Raw genomic sequence first — 25,125 nt, forward strand, 5'->3', positions numbered from 1 at the left:
AGGCGCCACACGCCCAGCTGCGCACCCGTTTCCACATCAGCAAGCTCCTGCACCCAAGCCTTGGGGTTTTTTTAGTAAAAACAGCCTTTAAATGATCTTGATACCACCTAATAAGAAATGGGAAAGTGTTTTATACCTGAAGAATATTTGTGGAAGGGAAAAAAACCAACAACCTCTGTGCCTGTGCATCTCTGTCTGCGTCTTTATGCGTGATTCTCATTGCCACGATTTTTAGCCCACCCAGTCCTCTTCCACCAGCTGCGGGAAAAACAACAGAGAGCCGATGTGGAAGTAAAACCCCAGCCACAGCCATCTGAGAGTGATCTGACACGCCTGAGAAGTGGTCTGTGCAATATGGGTATAAATCAAGGCAAGTGGAAGCCAAGATAACTTGCTCCTATGAGAACAGGTGGTACCACCTAATCTAGGTGCTCAGGTGTGATTATGACATAAATGAAAGCATTTCCATGACTTTGCTAGCACAAAGGGCAGAGTGGCTGGCTCATTCGAACCCCAAGGGAAAAAAGGTAAATAAACCTCTGAGGAAAAATGGGTAAAGAAACCTCTGTTCTTCCTTTCCCTGCATTTCATTTCAGCAATACCTTTGAGGTCGCTGGGACCTCATTCCAAATGGATGCGTCTGTTGCTATTTGTATTTCTCAGAAATTCAAATTTGTTCCAAGATTCACTCCTGGGGGTAAGGCGGTTGCCAGCCAGTGCTCTGCAGGTCTTTCACAGACAGGGGTGCAGCCAGGTGGGAAGGTTTGATGTCAGCCAAATTGCCATGCAGTCACTCCCACTGTGTGACCACACAGGGACCTGGCCAGGAATGCTAGGGGGGGGCAGAGCATGGGGGCGGGACAGCCCCGACTTCTTCTGGCAAGGGGGATTGGGTGCAGGATGAGGACTTCCCTCCCAAGGGAGGAAGGCAAACATTTATATCTGGTTTTCAGTGGCTCTGTGATACAGAGCGTTGCCCTCCACCAGTTCCTCCAGCAAATCCTCCAAGGCAAGAACCACTCTTATTTATTGCTCCCAGCAGCAGCCTGTGCAGAGAAGAGCTCTCTGTGAGGACAGCAGAGCTGGCACCACAGGGTACCACCACTGGCTTGGTCCCTGGCAGGGGCCATGGAAGAGGCTACACTTCCACGTTCTTCTCACATCTTCCAGTGACAAAGTATGTTTTGTGCAACGCTTGTGCTGGCACAGCCTTTGTGTCACCCTGGCTGCCAGACCTCCCTGAGGGAAAGAGCTGCCCGAAGAGGCTCAGCAGCGTTGTGGTCTGGGGCAGCAGGAGGTCTCACGACACTTGTAAGTGTGAGAGGTGTCCAAAGGACACAAGTAGTTGGGATCGATCTCACTGTGAGGTGAGAACCTATGAAAAGCAGAGCAAATGAGTGGTCTGCTGAGCAGGAGGAATTGTTCAAGCCTCGTGTTGCAAAGGAGCATCTACCTGCTTGGGAGACATGGCCTGTAGAATATTATGCGGCAACCCATAGCAGCTATTTGTGTACTCACTATCTCAATTCAATTTGCTTTCTTTTTTTTCCTTAGAGCTTTTTTTCCCTTAAGGAAATTCATGTTTTCTTATCCCAGCAGCTTTTCTTTTTCCATTCCTCCCAATCACACACACTTAAGGCTTAAGCACAATCATTATTCTTTTGGCCAAGGCAAACCTGCAGTTGTACCGAGTGCCTGCAGAGGTTGTTCCTTAACCAACTGAGATGATGGATACTTTCATTTTTCATTTCTCTCCTTACCTTCAGTTTACCTGGACAAATCTTTTCTGGTGACAAAAGCATGACAGCAGCAGCCAGAATGAAACCTGACTCTTCTAAGTAGCAACAGAAACTCCTACCACAGTTAATAAACTAAAGCTTATTAAACAACTTAATAACTAACAAACTTAATAAACTAATAGCTGCCTTAGCAAACTAAACTGAAGTTGCAATTTTATTTTATGTAATTCATAACACTCTGTTGTTCTGAATAAGCAAATATCATTTACATGAGTGAAAGCTGCCTCCAAACCCAAGTGTTCACAACATGATGAGAAGTATGGAAAAAGTAAAAAAAAAGGCAATCACAGATGAAGAGGGAGATGTGATGTGCGGCTGACAAGATTTGATGTGGCTTTTTGTAGCATAGACCACATGGATCCAGATGGTGTTAAAGAAAAAAAAAATCAAGGGCAAATGCACAAACACAGAGCTCTAGCAGAAGAAGATGGCTGGTTCTAGTTACATATTAGTAAACACTGGGCAGAAATGCTGTCATTAAGAAGTTACATGAAATGTTCCATCAAATCATTTAGAGATAAGATTCAAATCTGACAAAGAGTGCACCATCTTTTTTTCCCATGAATATTGCACTGGAAGAGCAATCATGTTTATGTATAGCATAATTATACACTGCAACCTTGGGAAACGATGAAGTTTGGTTTTGTTCTTTTAAGTTCCAGACATTACAGCTAAACTTCTTTGATGCTGTTTTGTTTTCACAGTAGGTGAAGTAAAATGCAGAGATCAAGTATGGACCATTTCATCTTAACTGGAAGGAGTTTAGGAATTTGTGACCAAACAAAGGTGAAAATAGGAACGGAGACCTGTCTGCAAGCTTCTTGATATTATTTATAGTGTACATGTTGTAATAATAAGCTCTGAATGGAAGAAGGGGGAAGAGAAAAAATATATTAAAAAAAAAAAGTAGAATAAGGTGGCAATGGGGATGATTTTGAATAAGTTTAATACAAAGGAGACAAATCTACATGCACTCAAGAAAATTATTAATTTGGGAATAGGAGGGTGATCAGTCTGAATTGCTTTGGTCTTTTTTTTTTCTCACCTCCTTCTGTTGATGGTCAGAAAGGGGAGAAGACAAGGAAGAGCAGCCACGTGGAATCTGTGTGCTGCAAAAAATTCATAATCTTCTTGCACAAAATGCATTATTAAACCTTGACTTTAGAGCTGTCTTTTGTAATAAACTAGAATAGATGAAAGAAGTAGAAAAATACGATAACTGTATATTTACTTTATTCATAATTTCATGATATAATCTGACCAAAATGCAGATATTTCGCCATTACTGGATCAAATACTACAAAAGGCTCTAAGCAACAAGAAACAGCTATTGACTGCATGACTGTTCAGAAAATGGAGTTTATTTGGTGGTTATCTTCTCCTTTTGAGACATGAATCTCTGTACTATCAGCACTTAAAGATAGCTTGAAAATGCAGTCCAAGTAGACGGGAGAATTAAGATCCCATTTATGAGAATCAAAGGTACTTTAACTGACATGTGGCAGCTGTGTCTTAGCAAAAGACCCTGAGCTCTAATAACAGTGGAAAAGGAGAAGCTGTGGGGGAAAAACAAAAAAGAAAAAAAAAAGAGAAATACCCCTTCTCTGTTCTGCACCTACAAGATGACATTCATGATTCCTGTCCTGAACCTCGGAACTGTGTCTGCCTGGTGTGGGTGGTACAGGACACCTGACATGCTCAGCCAAAATAAGAGAGCTAGTCCAAGTCTACAATCCATCCCTCTTTTGCATTTAGACAATGCAGTGCCAGCGAGACTATTAGACATTATGATTCAGTTATTTGCTACTTGTGCAAAAGCTAGACTGAGCGAGCTGATCCGTGTGATGCAAATAGCAATGAAATTGGTCTAGTTTGCCTATGTCAGGAATATGAGGCTGTGTATACTGTTTAGCATAGATATTAGGTGGCGTGCCTAAAAGATTTTCTGCAATGCTGAGTCTCTTGAAGACAGATATCTAGCTAGAATAAAAACCTACCTTTATTTTTTTTTATTATTTTTTAAGCTCCAAAGATGAGACACTGACTTGAATGCTGAGGTTATTTCATTTTATTTTTAAGCCCATGCTGTGACTCCCACTAGACTCAGCAGTGGGGAATGAGTCGCACACACGGCTCAAAACACGATGTGCACGTACTCTGCTGGGTACAGCTAGTCCAAAGCCCAGAAAAGGAGGAACAGGGAAAACAATACTTACACTCAGGTCTTTGCTGGGGCTGGGCAGCCACCACGTACCAGCAGAGACCCACACTTAAATGAAAGACAGGAGCAAAGCAATCGACCTGAGGAATCAACGTCCACAGCTCAAGCCCTTGCTCTGCATGTTGTGGGAACCCAATAACAGGCTTTTTACACTAGTCTGGATCTGTAGAGAGTGGAGTGTGCCTGACCTGCCGGGCAAATGCTTGTTGTGAATTTAACCTGAATCACTACAATGTGAGAAGGACCAGAAAGAGAAGTGGAACTTTGTGTGGGTTTCACACTGGTGGGTTTTATTATCATATTACTATCTCATTGATTTTATATGGAGAAGCTTACATTAAAGATTTTTAATAAAACTTTCTGGGAATAAATCTGCATTAGGAAAGTAAACACCCAGTCTTTCTTTACCCCACGTACAAGTTTCCAACTGAACAACACTGCGTCTAATCTGTGATGAATATCCATATTATCTGTAAATGTGTCAAATGTATGTCTTCAAAATTAAGCTGTTTCATTAAAAATAATACACGTAGTGCTAGTAATCACACAGAAAAATCTTTGTAAAGCAGGGAAGTCAGGTCCAAGTGAAAGCCATAGGACCTGGGCTGGTAAATCTTAATTGCTGTTTTTACAAGAGGTCCACCATTTCCAAGACACTGCAACTTCAGTCAATTAAATTACAAATCCAAATAAAGCATCTGCTCATAAGGAAGAAAACTCCAGCTGAAATGCTTCATTTCCTAAGCTACATATCTATTTTTAATCTCTCACCTTTCTTCACAGAAAAATACCATCACCGTAAGCGAGTTTTAAGAAAAATGTATTTGCTCATAAACTTGGCTAGTAGTACAAATCTTGTGATATACAATAAAGTGCAATATTGAATCTGATGTTGGTTTTCCTGAGTAATTTTTCTGCATTGAAAATTGAAAAACAGTATTTTCTTCTTGAGTATTTTTAGGCCTGTTAATGACATTAATAAAATCTTGGTCTCTTTTGACTCCGTGCAAGCTGCACACCACTGAAAAGTGAGTAATTCTTACTCACTGACTAGGCGATGCAGTTTTAAATTGTGCTCCTCACTGATACCTGTTTGAAATGGATAAGCAGAAGCTTAAGGGGTTTTCCACATAGAAGTTTACCATTTCAGTGCATACCCTATGGAATTTGTATCTTGCACAATGTATTGTAATATATGGGTCTACATATTAAGCTTTCTTCCAGTGAAAGGGCAAGAGGGTTTACAATTCAGGTAATATTTATGCCATTTCATGCAATCTGGATTTCAAAAATATAAGTGATCTCTGCAGTCACAAATCCAGTAGTTCACATTTGAAATTATGAAATACTCACTGTTTAAAATGTTGAGTATTTTAGCCAGGGTTGAATTTATGAACAGTCTCATTTGTATCTTAACTCCATGTAAATCTATGTGCATATCTTAATTGAAGGCGCATTTGGAGGATTATTTGCATGAAAACTGCTGATGAAGACATTTCAAAATAGGAAAGTTATTTTAAGACAGCTATAGTGGGGTATCTTCCTATCCAGGATGTTTGTTAGCTCTGACAAATCTTTGTTAATTTTGTCTGTCTGTTTTAATGAATCTTTGGGTTCCAACAAAAGCTAATAAAACCAGCTATGAATGCTTTAAATATAACTACATTTCAGAGAATATTAATCGAGAAAGGACTACATATGTAATGTCAGCACAGAAGCATACACATTTGTTGCTTTGTGCCATGTGGTAGCATTAAGAGGAAGACTAGTTCCCTCAAGTTTCCATACATTTGAACTGCTCTTGCCCAGGGTTCGGGTAAATTGCACGACAAATGCTATGATCATCAACATCCTTTCCAGGGAATCAAAGTAGCTGCTGACCTTTAAATGTGAACATATTCACATACCAGTCTACCAACCATCTGGTATGACCTGACATTTCTATTACTGGCAGTCTTGTCTCTTGCAGCCCCCTTCCAAAACACTGCAAATGTGATGACGTGTGCCCACAGTGACTGCGATCTTCCTCTGCAAACCATCCTGAGGGAAGTACACTTTGCTTCCTCTGGCTCTTCTTGTATTTCCATGCCTGCTCTGTTCTCCAAATCCCACTGATTTGTAGCCCTACTTATCAAGTGTGTTCAGGGAGCCACTAAATCCAGCAGACCCAGGAACCCTTCTCCCCAGGTGATGTGCCCAGCCAGCAACAGTCCCAGGTGATTTCTCCATCCCAGTCCCAGGGATGCAGCTGCTGCTCTTCCTGCTTGCAGGTCTGGCCTGTAGCAAGGCTGAGTGTGTAGAACAAGACACACACACACACAGAGGTCCCAAATGCGGCCGCTGCACAGGCTGCTGCACATACAAAGAGCAGCATGGGTAGCAGTTTGCCCAGTATCCATGCCTGGACCCTGGGCTCCCTTACCCCAACCACTGGCTCAGACTGAGTCCTCCAGATGTGGAAATGTTTCCTCCAACTCACCAGCTAGTCCAGCTTGAAGTTTGTTAGTGCATTATACATACACACACAGAGGATTAAATTAACTGAATAAATATAAACACACCCAGGTCTCTCCAGTTCCTGTCACCCAGACCTACAGCCCTGGTGCCCACAGCCTCTTCTCCAGTCACTGGCACTTGGGCCTTTCAACACACATACGACACACACCTCCCAGTTCCACCAGTCACTGGTGTTTCGACCTACAAGCCCTGCAGCCCCTGGTCCCTCCAGTTACTGGCACACAGACTCTTACATGCCAGTCCCTTACATGTGCTCATACCTAGACCCACAAGCCCCAAGACCTGTGGTCTCCTCTGGTCATTGTCACACAAATGTCTTTTTCACACTGGTCTCTCCAGTTGCTGGCATCAGTTTCACATAGTAGTTCCCCTCTGATCCACTCTGATCCTTTCCCTTTCCTTTGGATCCTTTGGCCCTTCCCCTAAACATTCCGTAGTTATTTTTACGTAAGTCCACAAGCCTCTGACCCAAGCAGCCTCAAGTATCCCATAATATTCATTTTCATCATGTTTCTCCCTTCCTATCAGTTAAAAATTGTTGCTCAGGTTGACATTCTTGAAGTCTCTGCCTGAGTAGTTCCTTCAATGAACCATCCATCAGTGATGGAAGCATTCTGGGTCCTCATTCTTGTCTCTGTTGTGACTTCCTCATTAATGTGTGTCTGCGTGGTTAATTTATCACTTTCCTCATTACTTGTTATTTCTTTCATAGTGAGTAGATCACAAACAAATAACCTAATGAACACTCCCACACCTCATGGTACTAACTGACAGATGATGCAAGACTCAGAACAGCTGGGTACCCCATAGTTAGAGGGTCCAGCTCCCTTTTATTATAGACACCTGTATTGTGATAAGATAGCAATCCTGGACATGACTGCATTGATTGAAAGTCAGGATGCCATTTTACATGTTTTCTTCATGTTCAGGTAGACTTAAAGGACAGAGCAGACATGTCATTCCATCTTTCTGCATTGCCTGGCGATACACAACACTGTCAGACACTTTACTGACTTAAACACAGTATTTTATCCACATGAATTATTTTCCAGACTTTACAAACCTTTATCGTGATGGTTGAGATAAAAGTGATAGAAAGAATGATGATGTAGTTGTGGTTTTCCAGTGATGTTCATCTTGTGTCGTTGATGCTGATTTGCATTACCTTCAGAAGGATGTTTTACACTAGATGGAGGGAAAAAAACAAACAAACAAACAAATAAACAAACACTATGTATCAAAAGCATGTAGGGAAGGGAAATATGTGTATAATGTAAGAGTGCTAATTTCAAAGAAACCAGAATAATTTATTGGAAGGTCATAAAGTAAGTGTCAAGTATCTGGTATGGCAGAGAGGTACTGCACCTCAACAGGACATCACACAAAGAATATTAGGACAAAATTCAAAATGGAAGTCTGCTCTTGGGAAGGCCATTCATCTTCATTTTGTCTGCAAAATTTCTCCTGTGCCTTGTGAGTCCCTCTAACCTATGTCATTCTTGTTATTTCCAAGTCTAAGTCTCTGTTTAAACTATGAGTCCAGATGCCTGAGACTTTATGAAACTTCCTATCAAAACCTGCCCAAAGGTCTCTGCTATTGATTACATGGCCTTTCTGATCCACTCATTCAGGTAGTTTTTAACCTGTTGTCTTCCTCTAATTCTCCCTAAGTCAGAATTTCCAGGGCTACTTTGTTACTTGCATAAAAAATAGCCATTGAATAGGGAAACTGATTTTTAGGTTTGCTTTTTGTTTTGACATTTTGGGATGGGTTTTTTTAGCACCATAGCCAGGTCTTTTAAGGGGAGATCTTTAGTAGAAAATGCAGTAATAGATGAAATACAAGTCCACTAAACAGAAGACACAGTTTAGTTAAGAATTGAAAACGAGCCCCATTGTTCACATTCTTCCACTCCATGTATGCTGCTATCAAGGCAGTAAAGGTGGTGAGGCTGGAGGAGGAGCACAGGTTTTGAATGAAGTGGGTTTTGGTGTTTGATAAATTAGTAGCACTTACTGGAGCTCTTTAATTCCTAAGTCTTCAAACTTGAAAAATGTGACATCTTCCAAGTGATTTCTTACTGAATTTGATTATTTACTTTTTAGTAAATATAGAGAGATAAGTGTGTGTGTATACATATATATATATTTGTTGAAACAGGCAAAATACTTACTTCTAGCGTCATGTTCTCCCCGTTTTCCTTTCTTTGACTGTATTTCTTTTTAAGGCACACTGCGGTTGTGATAGTGACAATAAGCATTACAACAAATACAGCTATGGTTGAAGAAACAGCTATTACAATATTTTCTCGAGTTGAGCCTTTTCTTTCACACTTTTCTCCCATGTACCACCAGTTGTCACCTGCTGGACACCTAGAAGTAAAAGAAAAGAGGTGTGGCATCACCTAAATAATAAAGGCATGAAAAGGGCTGCTTTAAAAAAGTCATTTCTCTGACACACTGTTTCTATATCCCAAAGAGCAATGAAGTTATCTTAAAATGGACTTCTATTTTAAAGTTGTCTTGAGTGGCCTACTATCCTTACACATCTGGATGTGCTTCTTTCAGCTTCCCGCTGTTTTACAGGTCACATCTTCAGAGGGAGCCTTTGCCAGAAAATCCAAGCACCATCCTAATTCTTTTGACTGCCTAAGGCTTGGCCACAGCTGACCTGTAGAGCTGCTGCTACAGAATGGTTGCCTTTTGCTACCAAGAGAGAGGTCCTCTGGATCACTCAGTTCACTTATCTGCCTCTTTTTCCCTCAAATTTATAGCACTTCTGTTGATAGAAAACTCACTTTCTGCTCCATGAAACTGATACTTCTCTCTAGGACCAATGTCACATAATATTTCCATCCACTGTTACTAATTAGCCTCTTATCCTGATGCAGTTCTGCCTGTTCCAATGCTCAGCTTTTACACAAAGCCCTGCTACCTTCTTCACTCAGCCAATTTAAAAAAAGCCTTTATAGGAAGGAGCTGAATAAGCTCCTAGGGCAAGTGGTCCAGAAACCTTACACTGCTGTTTTTATCCTATCAAGCCACATTTACCATCCTCTAGAAAATTTAAGCCTCCTATTTCCTCACAAGCTCTTTATTTTTTTTATTTCTCAGCTCACCTTATGCAGCAATTTGAACCCATGAGACAAATGAGGTGGAGACCACAGGCCAGACTCTCAAGGCATCACTGACCAGAGAATAGCTGAACCAAACCTTGGGTGCAAGAATTCCCCAGTTCTAGGACTGAATAAGCCAAAAATGTTCCCACCATATTCCCTTTTCCCTGTTCAATGCTTCTCCACTTGCAGATGTGGTACGTTCCCAATCAGACCATCTCATTACCAGAAGGAGCTTATTTTCAAATTTAGAGAACTTGTAGGAGCAGTCTCTGCCCTTCCCCGAGAACAAAGTAAGAATAGAATTAACATCCTAGCAGTTGTCTGGTGTTATGACTAAAAACCACCTCCAAGCCTTGATCCCTTCACCTTATCCAGTGCTAATATCAGTTTTGAAATATTTTATAGTGAGCATATGAGGGATCCAATGATCTAACTAGAAATATATATATATATATATGTGTGTGTGTGCAGTACTGCTGAGTGCACACCTGCTCCTATCTTTCTAACTCTGGTTGTTCCTTTTGTTTTTGTTTTTCTAGTTTCTGTCTAAGTCATTTATTCAGAACTGTATGCTCAAGCCTGAAAATCAGTCCATTCACAGTGCACTGCGAGGATACTGACTGTTAGGGGACATATGTGATCCGCCTTAAACAGTTATGTGCTACATTCCCCCTCATTTCCTAATAGAAAACAGGAGCCGAAACAGACTGCTGGTCACACACTTCTTTAGGATGGAAAGTAGGTCACATAGGCACTAGAGCTTCAAACAGTCCGCAGATGTCAGAGAATAAATGATTTCTTTCCATAATTTCAAAATCAGGCATAACATTCAGCATAACTTTTTTTTCTTTTTTTGGTCTTCTTGGAACAGCTCCTTGACATTTACTCATATTTGTGACCTGCTTCTGATGAGTTGCACAAGAATTGTTTTTTAAAAGGTTTCTAAATGGGGAGACAGAGCACTTAATGACTCATCCTGACTCTTGGTGCCCTTGGCCTTTAGAGGTTTGCTTCACAGCACTCTCCAGCCTACCTGCCCTGGCACAGCATCACATAAGGTTGTTATCTTCAGCCTTAGAGCTTGTTTGAGAGCTACAACAAAGCTGATCAGCCAGGTTTGTTACGTAAATGTATCCACAGAGAATTAAATAAAGGTTGATATTAATTTTCTTGCAGGGTAAACAATCTTTTTAGCCCTCAGCCTTCATTGCTGGTTTCAAAGGCAAGCAACTACGCTTTGGTAATTTGTGGTCATAACTTGTGCTGCATGATATTTCTGAATCAAATTCTAAAATAATGTCTCTAATGCACCCTGCCTGAGAAGTATTAAACATATTTCTACTGATATAAATGCATTTTTGTTTCAACTCCACTTATATTTAACTCTTTTTTTACTATAGGGGCTTCTAAGGAGATGCACAGTCTGTTTTATAACATTGGACTAATACATTATTGAAAAGATAAACACATTCAAAATATAATGTACAGGGAAGTCAAACAAAGTACTTCAAAATGGTCAAATGCTGAGGTTAGGAGCTTTTTGCCCAAAGCGGTCATGAGTTTAGTCTCACAGTAGAAGTCGGAAATATTTGCCTTAATCAGCTATTGTGTCTGTCCTTTCATTAAGAACAAAGATTTATTCTACCAGAAACTTTCATTACTCATCCTAAAATTGCAATTTAGAGTGAATAAAAGCAGCTACCTGCACACTGGAGTTCTATGTACAACAACACAGACACCATCATTTTCACAATGGTTGTCTGGACAAGAATTTGGAATTTCTGGCTCTTTGGTCAGGGTGACAGAGGTTGTTGTGGTGGGCGTTGTGGTGGTGGTAGACCCAGTGGTAGGCCTGGTGGTGGAAGTCGTGGTAGAGGTAGGTTTGATGGTGTTGGCACTGGATGTATTCACAGCAAAGGTGGGTAAAACACTTGGTTGAGTTGATAGTAGATGTGATATATCTGCGTGAGGAAACCACAAGAAATAAGGTTTTACTTCATGTTATTGTTCTGCTTATTTTAATGATAAGTTCTAAGAGTAAAGAGCAAAGAGCCTGTCCACAGGTATAATGGATAAATAGTCATTTTTACCTTTCAGGAGCATGATGTATTTTGGAAATATTCTCTAGGTTTTTTCAGAAACAGACAATTTTATTCAAAGTACTCCATTCAAAATAATTTCTACAGGATTAGCATCATTTTATAAGCCTTCACATGAGATAAAGGAGTTATACAGTGCACGTACCTATCCACAAATCTATTCAGACATATGATTTGACTTCAGATACATGCATTGTTCCAAAACTGCTCATTTGCAAAGTGCAAAATGAGTATTTACATCTGCAGTAATAGTGACTTGGTAAGTATGTGACATTCCATGTTTACTGTATCATAAAGAATACCAGTTATGTTTACATACCTTCCATTGTTAAAAGAATATAAACACCATCTTCTTTAACAAAGTTGCGGCTTCTAAGTCTCTGATGAGTTAAAAATGCACTTGTTCCCATTCCTGGACCTCTCATGAATGTAGTTCCATTGGAAAAAGATGCCACAGATCCCACTTTATCTGGCCTATCCCAAAAATAAGACGATGAGGAAGCTGGAAAAAAAATAATTAACTGAATGTGAGTGTGGGACCACTCTGGATTTCTTCCTCAATAAGGTCCCTTCCTTCTCAGATAATCTCTGCTGAAAAGTAGTACTGAGGTCTCTTTTAACAACAAAGACAGACTGCATCCCACTTTGCCTGCTTCTGCTTAGCTGCTCAGAGACATCATGAATACAGAGAGGACAAAAAATTGCCTGAAACTCAAGGAGTAGAAGTAATGCTGAACCTGTCTACAATATTTGCAGATTTTTTTTGCATGAGATTCCACACTGATGTGATGCACAAGACAATGGAGATCTTCAAGGCTTGGTTTAGCCTGCCCTATTGAGAAAAGAGCCTGCTGGAGATGAGGCTGTTGAAGACCTAGTTGAAAACCTGTTGTATTTGCTTTTTAGTTCTTTTAAAGTGCAGTGGGCATGAAGATGAGTAGCACATGAATCACCTGTAAAATTAATTGAGTCATTGTTTTTTCAAAAAAGAGCATCACATGATGTGGATGTAGGGCAGGGGGTACTTGAACAACTTGAGTAGTCACAGGCAGCTGCTGACTCCTCCATCAAACCCTGTTCTAAATCTCAAGGCTGAGCCTGATTGTCTATGAAAGTATCTGACAGGGGGAGAAGAAACTGCCTGCTCCAACACCTCTGCTGGTTAGAGAAAGGACTGGAGTTACAAGGCTTCTCTTGGGAACCTGGGGCTATTAGCAACATATGAATAAACAAGGGAGAAGGAGCAGAGTGCAAACAGACCACATGTCCATGGGGTCAGGGAAGGAAAAAATCTGAGCTCTGTGGCTGTAGCAGTATAAAATGTCAATCATCTATGGCAGACCTAGTGTGATGCATCTTTCATTTACAGGGGAGAACATTTAGTCTTTCTGGATTACATTAATTGTTTTGATGTAGGAACAGTGTCATAGAAACATAAATGTAAATCATAACTTTTTTAAAATAATAGTGTGAATTAGACTTTTTTGTGCCTGCCTTACTTCCTTCACTAATGTTATGGTCTGAAAGCCCAGGAAACTAATTCAGTGGGGGAGGCAGTTTCTTTTGGCAAAATTCTTACATAGATGCAGAAAGTCATTTTGGCTTAAATCCAATCTTTCTCCAATCATGAATATGGAGCTTTTATTTAAAATCTCTCTTTATAGATATTCCAAACATTTATCAGAGTTACATCTTTACCTCAACTGCCTCCTTTCCAGGTTATTGTGGATCACTGCTCCTTATCTTCTCATACCTTGAACAAGTACAGATTATGTAATATGAATCAGTACTTTGTCCATCTGGAGATCTGCTCTGACACCACTGTACCTTTTACAAGGAGGGAGGGGATTTGTTTAATAGCTGCACTTTTACCTAGTAGGAACTGTGTGTATTGTTAATTCAGTTTTTTTTCTTTTCAAGCCTTCTGGAAAACTTCCATTCTCATTAAAGCAGGTATAAATGAATCTTCAAAAAGCATATGAAAGAATTTTTAGGAGCGGATCATTCACCTGTTTTTTGTGCAAATCAACCTTGAAATCCAATGACCCAGCTTAATCTACTTGTGTGATCATTTTTTCTTGTCTGTGGATCAATTATATTACTGCTATGAACAAATAAAACATTTTGGAAACTGAAAAAAAAATGAACTAATTTACACAAAGAGAAAAACTGACTCCTTGTCTTTTGGCTGTGTTTTAAACATACTAGACAGCATGTCTAATTTTAACTAACCTGATAATTGCAGGGGGTCGGTTGTTATACTTCTTTGGTTTGACATCCGTTGACGTATATCAGGATGCTGGTCAAGCAGAATCACGGTAGCTTGTTGCCACGGACAGGGCCATTGTAAATGATCATCATTTGCTCCAGAAATTAAGTGAAAGTACATTTCTACATTAAATGGGTTATCGGTGCTACCATTTAAATACAAGCTGACCTGAAAAGCATATCCTTCACTGGAATAAAAAGGTGGACTGTATATTCTTCCTGCTGTCCCTGCTGGACTTGTGTTGAGAAGATGTGTGAAATTTCTGATATGCCAGACATGGTGAGGACACTGAGTTTCTGACAAGTTGATGTCGTCAATAGAGAGGCCTCCGTTTGACAGGCCACTTCCTCTCACACCTTGAAACACAACCCGGAATTTACTTGTAACATTCAAAGAAACATGATGGAGCTGCCAGTAATTCACAGGTGAACCTGAAAAACAAGGGTGGTGATTTCTGAGTAAACAGCGCAGTTAAACATTGCACAGATCTACAGACCTGTATCAACGCTGTGTAGGAATTCCTCAGTTCCACCGGCATCGATGTGATGGAATATTTCTCTTGCAGAAGTTAGTCTTGTCATGTAAGTTCATATTTTCTCAGTTCAGTTTTTTAACAGAATTAACACGCATAGCAGCTCTTAAATTTGAGTGAAAGCGGTGTTAATGGTTTTTAAGACTGCATTTTCTTGTAAATTTTTAAAGAACATTCCATTAAATTAGTCCAAACCTTGCAATAATTACATGCACAAAGATGGCTGTCACCTGTATTATTAATAAGAAAAAAATTCAGAGCAAAGTATATTCAAATAACTGAATAGCAATATGTCTCAGAGGATTCTGGGAGCCTAGAACTACAAGCTTGGTTCATGCAATTGTTTTTTTATATGTAAATGGCTTGTCAGAAGTCTGCCTAAGCATAAGGACTATTCACCCATCAAATGATGAATGGTACTAAGTTCAAATTAAAGCCAGTCATTTGCATAACCTACTTCATGTGGTAAAACCTCACTGTGAGTTTGATGCTGTATCTAGAAGTGCCTGAACTAACAAATTCCACTTGACTCCAAAAGCAGTGTATACAAAAGCAAAGACCTCTGCACAGAGGCCGTGTAAGGCAGGGGAAGGTAGGACATCCTTCATTAAAATAATAGTATGTGCAGCAAAACAGTTTATTTTTCTGTCTGGTTTATGTTCACCTGCACAGAAGACCAGACTTTCAGCTGCATTTATAAAATAAGCAGTGCCAGTCCCAGGTACAGAATGCATGCTTCACTCTCCTAACAAATTTAAACACAACACAATGGATCTCAGATATGAGTCTTAATTTCTTGCCATTTTTCATTACCGTTATAATTAGGAGGGGAAAAATAATAAACCCAGAAACAAGAACAAAAACACCCCACTGTTTTCCATTAAATTGCCTTCTGTGTAAACAAAAGGTTTTTTGAACTACACAGATTGACTGCAAGACTGGGGTTTCTGAATCACGTTCAAAGAGCAGATCAACTACTGTGCTGTGGAATGTCCCACAGCCCCCCCTGCTCCTTGCTGAATGCAGCCACAGCTGCCACAGACCAGCAGAAAGGGTTCAAGGCTTCTCCTTTAGCCTCTTGAGCACGGTGGGTCAGTGCAAACCCACCAGCAGCTCAGCCAGGATGTCAGATCATGGCTGGAAAGGGCTTGAGTGTCCCTGTTCCTTCAAGTTTGTTGGCTGCATTAGTGAGGATAACTTCTCACATGAGAGAAGTGAAACAGCTTGAGGGGGAAAATTATCTTAACCCATTCCTGAAAGTTTTACTGGCTATTGTCAAAGTAGGGTGACCATTTGGACACATATATGAGATCTGAGGCTTAAAAGGAAATTACGGACTTGAGAAAATGGGAATGGGAGATTGAGCCTCATATACATGAAAGAGTACTTGTGAAGAAGGCTGAAGTAAGGAGAAATTAATCTTGGCTTCAAAGTAGAGTTTGAAAGAGCTTGGAAGGCTCAAACTAATCTGAAATTTACACCTGCTGTAGCAGCCCTGACACTTACATTCACTTATATGATTCCTGATGGCACACAGGGTGATGAAAGCACCAGGGTGAAGAAAAGAGTGAGAAAAAAAAGGACAATCAGCCATAAGCAGTAGCTGAGGGACAAAAAGAGGCAGAAGTGGATTTGACACCTATTTAGTAAAACAGCTTCCTCAGAACTTTGTGTAACGAGACGACTGATCTATCTGTAGCTGTAATGGAGACCAAGTATTAGCTAAATATTTGAGAAAGTAATTTAATCATAAAGTGACTTTGGCAATTCTAGCTTAAAGAGCTTTTGTCCATCAGCTGGCCTCACTTGCTCATTCTGTAGGCCACAGGCTCCTGAAATCACAAGAACTTAATTTTCTTCAAACTACAACTCAAATCATTATCTATTGCCCATATACTTTGGTTAAGTTATTTCAAACCTTGTGTAAAAAGTAAGGTAAATTTTATTTATCTTTTTTACACTAGTATGTTAGGTATTCCAGGGCACTTACACTTTCTGTTTCTTTATTATTACTTTCTTATTAATTGTAATTTACTCTAACGATCAGCTTCATCTGTTGCTATTGATAGCAGCAATTCTAGAACAGTTTAAATCATGGAATTTTAGCTATTTTGGTGAGAAAACTGTCTTGATAACTCAAGAGTTTGTAACTTGTGGTAATTTATTATATTATAGGGAAATGGCTGACTGAGGATCCATCAAGTATAATTTCAACGGCAGAGAATCAATTACATAGTTAGAGAAGAAGCCAAAGAATAACGCTAGGAGATGAGTCACTTTCCTACAATATTTTCCCCTAGCACTTTGAAAAGGATATTGAGTATAGATTAAACCCTAGTGCAATTTTATTCCATACCTTTTATCTCTCCCACGAGTCTCAGAGTACCATTTGGATGGGCTGAAGTATATTCCCTGACCCAGACATACAGATGGTCGCTTTCATGACCGCTGTTATAGAAGTAGAATTGTAAGCACTGAAAGCCCCTTTTAGGATACAGAGTTCGGCTCTCCAGGATAGCTGTGCTTCCCTCTGCTCCGGCACTGGTGTCGAAATGCATGAAGTAGCCGGAATCTGTCAAAAGTCAATGAGAAATGAACAGGAGAGGAGAGAGAAAAATTTTTCCTGGTGCATGGGTATTCTTAACACCGTATTGTAATAATGCTAGAAGACATGGTCAGGTCAGGGTAAGGTAGAACCTGTACAAATCTTCAGACTTAGGACTGTTCCCTGTTCTCATTCTCCAGAGGCAGAACTGTGCTTTTTGTGGCTGTCTTGAGCAATTTGTCCTCAAAAGCACGGGTTTTCACTCTTTATCCAGTGCCGTTAATTCACAGTCGACTCTCTCTCTGGAGGATTGGTTTAAGCCCCTGAACTCACAAAGTTTTCTTTGACAGGTTCAGAAACAGGTGGCTATATTCTCAATTAATTGTTCCTGTGAGCCCTGATAATATATGCAATTTCTAAGTCTTTTCTTCCAAAGACTTACTGAACAATTATTCAGAAAAGCAGCAGCCTTTCTGGTGTGCCCGTATCATAGGTTAGAACATTTTATACGGTTCTCGTGTCAGGATGTGACACTAAGACTAGAAAGCAGATCAGAAGAGATAAGAACATTCAATCTTCTCAAATAAGCAGAAAATCAAATGCATCACATGATGCCCTGAAGTGTACAGATTTATGTTACTTAGTTAAAAAATAAACCGTAATTTGTCAACAAATATTCAGAGAACAAGGCAAAGATCAAAGTCAACTCACATGCGTCTGCAGAAAACACTTTGCAAAGAGATAAGAAGAGTCTTTTCTCATACCTTCACATTCTCCCATATTAGTATGATCAGTATTTGGCCCAGCAGGAACCTGAGACAAACGCTGCCAATCACTGTTATCATCTGAACTTTGAATCATGCCACATATATTTTCAAGTTCAAAACTGCATGTGTCCATGAAACTTAGGGACGAAGCTATAACATTAAAAAAAAAAAAAAAAAGAAAGAAAAGTTGTGAGTGTCTGTTACACAACATACGTTTTAATTCTCAATGTTCAAAGACAAGACCAGAGAAAAACTAAGAAATGCAAACACAAAACAATCAGTGGATCTTTGGGAACTTGGAGCATTTGTTGATTAACATTGATATTAAAAAGACATCGTCAGGACCACTCTGGGCACTTAGCAAGTACAGGAAGGTGCCAACTAATTATCAGATCACATCTTTTATTTATACAAGGAACACTAATATCAGCCCCAACACAGTCAAAAGGACTGAGGACTTCACATTCATTCCTCTGCTTTCCCTCGGCCAGTTGACACATAGCCACAGATTTTGATAAAGTTTCACTAATTCATCAGCTGGACTGCTTATTTTGAAATATAGTAGAGCAGAAGTTATTTCACTGCAATGGACAAACCTTGATTTCCAAAATACTGACTTGAAAAGAAACATTTGGCAAAGATACACTTGGGACAGAGGATATCTCAACTCATACAAATTTTTAAGATGTCTTGCATATAACAAGTGAAAAATTAAGTGATGGGAAAATTTGCAGTTGAGTAGGAAAGGGAAAACACTGTATGAAATGTTTTCTCTGTTCAAAGCAAACCCTGGATGGGTGAGGGAAGACACAGTCCAGGTTTATCCTTATTCTTAGATTTGTTTCTCACTGTATCATGTCTGAGCTCTGTGTAACACCAGCCACGATTTGAAAACAACTAAGTTAATAAAATGCTTTGTGATTAATGCTTTTCAAACAATGTATAAAATATTGTGGCAGTTTTAAAGGTTTCATTGCACCACGGCAAAAATCACCTTCAATGGCTGTAGCGCAGGGAAACACTTAAGTATGAACTGCTGCCAAATCAGTTATATTGCTGAGATAATTTGTACTGTCCTCATAGAGAGCTAACAAACCTCTAGAGGTTTCAAGGCTGTCAGAAGTGACGACTGATACCTTCTAAGATACACTATCGGTATGACATTGTAAAAACCCAGAAAATATTTTCACAGCAAATGTTACATATTGACTGCTGAAGAAAGGAAAACAAAACAAAACAAAACACTCAGTTAAGATGTCAGCAAGAAAGTAACAAAAATGTAGAATTATTAGATGAAACAACTCTTTGAAATCAAAATACAAACCAAAATTTGAACTCAGTTTGCCCAAAAAGGAAAGCAGTAGCCCAACTACCTTAATTAGAAAGTGCCAGCTGGCATGGAGCGGTGACCTGAACAACAGTAGGAGAGTAAAGCAAGACCTAATAGCTTAAAATATATTTCTTAGATGAATTCATGAAATAGGGGAAAGGGATGCTGCTTGAGGCAGGTATTGATCTCCATCTGCACCAAAAGCCATATACTTTCTTGGTATGTAGTGAAAGGATGGACTTGGAAGAAAATACATGGGTGATGAGTGCTGAGTCCCAACTTCCAGTGGCTCAGGGAAACTTCATGGTCAGTTCTGCTAAGTAACACACTAGAAGGGGAAAACAGACTAAAGTCTACTGTTTTTATATGGCCTGAAAGGCAGTCCTGAGGAAGAGATCAAAATAGCACTAAAGTATCTGTCAGGATTTCTTATGCTGTGGGTTGTTTGTTTGTTTGTTTTCAATTTAAGAATTAAGTTTCCCATTTTTAATGCAATTTACTAATCACACAGGCCCTGAGCAGAAATTCAGCTTAAACTGTTCATTAAATCATGTTAACAGAAATAATCTTCCGATTCCTCTGGGAGGAGGTCTGCCACCCAAACTGTTCTTGGCGTTCTCAATCTACTCTCTAGCCTGGGTGGGCGAGGGCTGCAACCTGAGAAGAACCCATCCTCCCTGGCACAGGGGCCACTTAGGTAAATGATGGGTGATCTGAAGACCACTAACAGCTCTGCAAATATCGTATGCACTATACAAAGCCAAGGGACAGGCTGGGGAGCCAGACAGATCCTGATTGCATTGAGGGTGGTCGCAGTTTTGTCACTAATTTCAACATGATTGGGGCTTATTTCCCTTGGGGAATGAGCCTGTGAGTTAAGAATAAACTTAAAATGTCATGAAGTATTTATATAATGCACAAGAATGATGGGAAGTATATAAGATTAGCGGAGAGGAAGAAGGACCCCATCCACTGTTAAAGACATCCTTAGCTGTAAGCGCTACTATAAGATCTGACTGAATGTTTGCCAAGTGCTGGAAGCTAAGGAACATAATTATTTTCATCAGAATTGTATGCTCAAAAAAAATGCACTGTTGTAATAAAACAGTTTGGTAATTATTTAAGTCATCTGTAGAATGAGGCTTAAAATATAACTAACTGTAAACCAGTATTCACTCCTTAAGATACTGAGGGAGGGAAGAAGAGTTTTCATCTGAGTGACAGGGCACATTTGATGCAGTCACAATTACAGAGTTGTGTTACATTTTGGTAACAGAATTATCCATATTTCTCTGTTTCTTACTTTAACTCAACTTTTCTAAAATAAATCCTACATGAGCAAAATAAGTGTTTTGACCACTTTTGTAAGAGACTGGGTTTGAAACTAGAAATAAAGGTTTTAAAAGCTCACATTTTCTTAACAGGAGCGTCTGTACCCTATTTGCATGGACACACACTGTGTCTCACAAATTGCACGAGAGTGGAGTAGGTATGATAGCCACAGCAAAGATACTCATTTTTTGTGCAGTGTCTGAGTAACAGCTGTGGAATAATGCGGGGGAAAAAAAACAGATTTGTGCAGAAGCACACATTTTAAACAGCCACCCAAGGGATGAACAAAAATCAGCTGCTGAATGAACCTGGTTTTTAACTAAAGGTCAGATAAAATTGCACAGAAAACACTGCTACACAGCAGTGTTTCTTCAGGATGACTATGTTATTTCTAGCTGTACCATTATTTCTGGTGGTTTTAACACAATTCACTTCTCAAAATATGTTAGCATCTCTTTCACTTGGGTCTGGATGAGTCCAGCATGTGCGTATCACCTTCATTTCTTTCAAATATCAGATGCAAAAAAATATAAAAGAAATGGAGACACTTACTGCAATTGTACAGCCGGTTCAGTTTCTGGAGATCATAATCACTGAAATCCATTCGCTGCCCTATAACATCCATGAAGTCTGGTATGTTAGTGATGATGGTGGGTTCAGTTCCATTTCTGAATGCGTTTTTGCTGTAGTGCATCACAGAATTGTAGTCATAGGGAACATTCAAGGAGTCTGATGTTTTATCATCGTATTTGTTGAAATTATGACCTGTACCTAATGGGAAAAATAAAAGGAAAGATTGTTTGTTGCCCAAGAGGATCAAGTTGAGACGTGCAGACTCAAAGTGACAGATAATCCATCAGATCCCCAAGTATTTTTTGTAGTCATTTACTTGTACTTACTCTGTAAAACTATTTACTTGTAGTCTAGAGTTATTTGATTTCCTCTTTCAGCCACTGGAACATAATATGATGACTTCTACTGGATTAAGGAAAGCTTTTTGCTAACAGAAATATCTTTCCTATGAAACTACTTGTAAACTTGGATGGGCTTGTGATACCCAAAAGTGGAGATAATGTTTCAGTACACAAATTAATGCAATTTGCAACCGTAATGCCTACCTGTTTCTAATCTGTATTCTCTGATGTTAAATTGCTGATCATTTTGGCTCACAATAAACAAGTTAGAGTTGTCAAGAGAAAAGCTACCGGAATTTAAATTTACAGATATTTTCTGCAATATGAGAAAAAACCCCAAACATTACCAACTATCCAATGGAAGGTAAAGTTTTAAATGTTTTAAATTAGTCAAAATACAGTAATTATATTCTGGCTAGTGTAAAAAAAGCTGCGGCAGTTTCAAATGGCTAACAATAGAGCAACTTGTCATTACAGAGTCAGCAAAATATAATGGAAATCAAATAACAGAGTCTAAGTCATTTTCTGTAGTATATACTTGCATATGCACCTGGCTATTGATCATGGCTAAATAAGAATACATTAGATTTAATCATTATTTGCCTTGGTTTTTTTTTACAGTCTTCTGTGTGTACCTGTGTTAGGAAAGCATCAAGCCTCTGTATACAGCTTTAGTTTTGAACTGCCTGAAAGTCACAGGGGGCAACAGCAAGCTGAAGAGGCAGAGACCCAGCAGAGTCCCAGGGAACTGTGGGACAGCTCTCAGGCTTCTGCACAAGACATCAACACTTAGCACTTGCGAGCTGCATTGCTCAGATAACTGCTCGTGAGATGAGGACCCTGAATGGGTCTGCACACCTTCTCCGCATCCTCTGCCATCTCAGCTCTGCTGCCTGCACTGGGTGTAGCAGCCGGGGAGAAAGAGGATGAACAACGTTGTCATTAGAGATTTTCTACTGGCTTTGATCACACTGGGATTTTCAGAGCGAGATTATTTTTTTTTTTCAGTTACTTGTGTTTTGTTCAAGGCTGCCATAGCCATACTGCTCTTAGAGTATTAATTCAAATAAAATTAATTATTCTCTTCTGTTGCTCTGCTGTACAACAGGTAGCATAACCTCAAATACTGTGTTCAGTTTTGGGCCCCTCACTACAGGAAAAACACTGAGGTGCTGGACAGAGTTCAGAGCAGGGCAATGAAGCTGGTGAGGGGTCTGAAGATGAGGAGCAGCTGAGGGAACTGAGGCTGTTTAGCCTGGAGAAAAGGAGGCTGAGGGGAGACCTCGTCACTCTCCACAATTGCCTGAAAGAAGGTTGGGCTCTTCTGTCAAGTAGCAAGTGATAGGATGAGAGGAAATGGCCTCAAGTTGCGCCAGAGAAGGTTTAGATTGGACATTAGGAGAAACTTTCTCATGGAAAGTGTTGTCAGGCATTGGAACAGGCTGCCCAAGGAAGTGGTTGAGTCACCATCCTTGGAAGTGTTTAAAAGACATGTAGATGAGGTTCTTAGGGACATGGTTTAGTGGTGCACTTTACAGTGTTAATGGTTTACCTCAATGATCTTAAAGGTCTTTTCCAACCAAAATGATCCTATGATTCTATAACAGGACTCAGATCTCTAGTAAGATCTCTGGGAATTGCTGTGGCACGAGGAATAACCACAGCAACAACAAACAAGGCTTTCTGTCCCAAACACATGTCACTTGATGTTTAATTTATTGATAAACTGGCTTTGAAAACTAAGTTCAGGTAAGAGGACAGGGCAGCCACCAAAGGATGGATGTAAGGTGTGTTCCACCACTAAAACCCTTAACACCGAAGTCTGAGCAAAAAAAGCCGGGGAGTGACTGACCAGACTGAATCCTCTCCCAGACGATGGACACGTAGTCGTCGCGGTCGGAGCGTGACTGCTCATGCCAGAATCCCAGGGCGTGCAGGAACTCGTGCTGGATGGTCGCTATCCTGTCACAGTTGGCTCCGATGGAGAGCTGCTGCAGCCCCACTTGGCGGTTTCCCACTGAGGACCAGCAGCTGGCGTTGACATGAAATGAGAGAGGGCTCTGTGAGCTACACACCAACCCCTGCCACACGAACTCCAGAATCAGTCTGTTCAACAGGTACATTTTTAGCTTGATCATTGAAGTTACATTTTACTACAGAGAGTACTTTTTCGTTGGTCTATTGTTTACCGTATCTTTTTCTTTCACATTTAGCTCTCTCTCGATGAACTGGCAGTTACCTCACCCTGGCTCTATTGTTTTTAATGCGTTTGCTTTAGCAGAAAAATGTTGAGCTATTTGTGGCAGAAGAAAACTGATGAGAATTTCATTGGTACTCTGGTAAACATCAAAGAATATGGACACATGATTTAGAGCAACTAATTTACTGCAAATTAACAGTTTTTAACTGGACCACAGTAAGTGACTGTGAGTGCACTTTGAGCCTGTCCCAACCATAAGGAACACCAGGTTCACGCACGTTCTCTTCTCTGTGATTGCAGCTGCTTCTCTCTTTATTGTTTTGCCCTTTTGCTTTGGGAGTGATTGTGGCTGCCAGGCCAGATACTCTTCTGCGTGGCTGTGTTTACCTTTTGAAAGGTTGGTGGTGGTTTTCATAAACTCTTTTCTTTCTATTACAGCTATTTGTGAGCTGCTGTGCTACAGCACTTGCTGCTGACACAGGCTCACAAGGAACAGCAAAACCACAGCTGTGCTGGAAATTTTTATGAAAGAATAAAAAAATTCAATGAGCTATCTGCACAAGCCAATAAAGTGGCACCCCATGTCCACAAGCTAGCAAGCACAGAAAGTTACATTTAAATTGGTATTTTATGCAGCAAATAAATCAACGCTTACCCAATGAAGTCCATAAAATTAATCGGGCACAAAACATGCCACAGGATTTGCAGTCCTATCACCCCAGAAATTTAAAAACACAAACACACCACGGGCTTTCAAACCCTGTAACTTATTAGTGCAACACATTCCCCAATACTTCTCTTTCCACAAAGCAGCACAGGCCTTGGCTATTGATTACTCATTAAAATCACAGCATGAGACCTGGGAAGGAGCACATGTGGCATCCATAATTTCATGGTCTTCCCTTGAACAAAGACTTCTGCACAACCAGAAAAAAGCTGCATAATCCATAGGAGGCCAAGAAGTCCATCACAGTTCTGGGTCCACCTTATACCAGAGTATCTGCCTCTGGCTTCACATCTGCTGTGCAGAGCACAACAGGCTACAGGAACATCCAGAACACTCAGCAAAATGACCATCCAAGCACCAGGGGATGCAGCTTCCCCTTGCCTTCAGTCTGCCAAACGCCTACAAGACCATCATTCTGCAGCCAGAGAGGGAGCAAATACTTGCTCAGTGTTGCCTAGCACTGAGAATAAAACCACATGAGTGGGATGGGGCACTCTAGAGAAATGGCCACCTGGAAGATAGTTAGCACTGTCTTTGGGAGGAGAGAAAATGGAGGGAAAGTCCCAGCTTCCCCAAGCATATGAGAGCTGTATCTCCTCTGATTCAGTGTTTTTGGCATTTCTAGTTTCTCTCTCAGAAGTCAGAGGAACAGGGAAGTGCATGCTCTGACTAATCCCATCAGTCTTCTTTTTGCAAGAAGGGCTGTAAGTAGGTACACGCTACTAGCGATGATACCATCTCAAAATACTATTCT

The 25,125-nt window shown here is 40.2% G+C and overlaps 1 protein-coding gene across 1 annotated transcript in view; it reads right to left on the reverse strand.

Annotated features, from left to right (window-relative positions):
• Nucleotides 1-231: 231 nt before the first annotated feature.
• The window catches only part of MEP1B (meprin A subunit beta), a gene marked incomplete at both ends in the record, with an annotated part of 34,819 nt that continues 9,925 nt past the window's right edge, over nucleotides 232-25,125 (reverse strand). Inside the window, 9 exons of the mRNA XM_080364139.1 lie at nucleotides 232-258; nucleotides 8,712-8,910; nucleotides 11,359-11,617; nucleotides 12,075-12,257; nucleotides 13,988-14,455; nucleotides 16,913-17,128; nucleotides 17,866-18,018; nucleotides 21,083-21,301; nucleotides 23,297-23,475. Of these exons, the coding sequence (XP_080220265.1) occupies nucleotides 232-258; nucleotides 8,712-8,910; nucleotides 11,359-11,617; nucleotides 12,075-12,257; nucleotides 13,988-14,455; nucleotides 16,913-17,128; nucleotides 17,866-18,018; nucleotides 21,083-21,301; nucleotides 23,297-23,475 (1,903 nt within the window). The remainder of the gene's footprint in view (nucleotides 259-8,711; nucleotides 8,911-11,358; nucleotides 11,618-12,074; nucleotides 12,258-13,987; nucleotides 14,456-16,912; nucleotides 17,129-17,865; nucleotides 18,019-21,082; nucleotides 21,302-23,296; nucleotides 23,476-25,125) is intronic.

This window comes from Nesoenas mayeri (assembly GCF_963082525.1).
Source record: "Nesoenas mayeri genome assembly, chromosome: 2".
NCBI lineage: Eukaryota > Metazoa > Chordata > Aves > Columbiformes > Columbidae > Nesoenas > Nesoenas mayeri.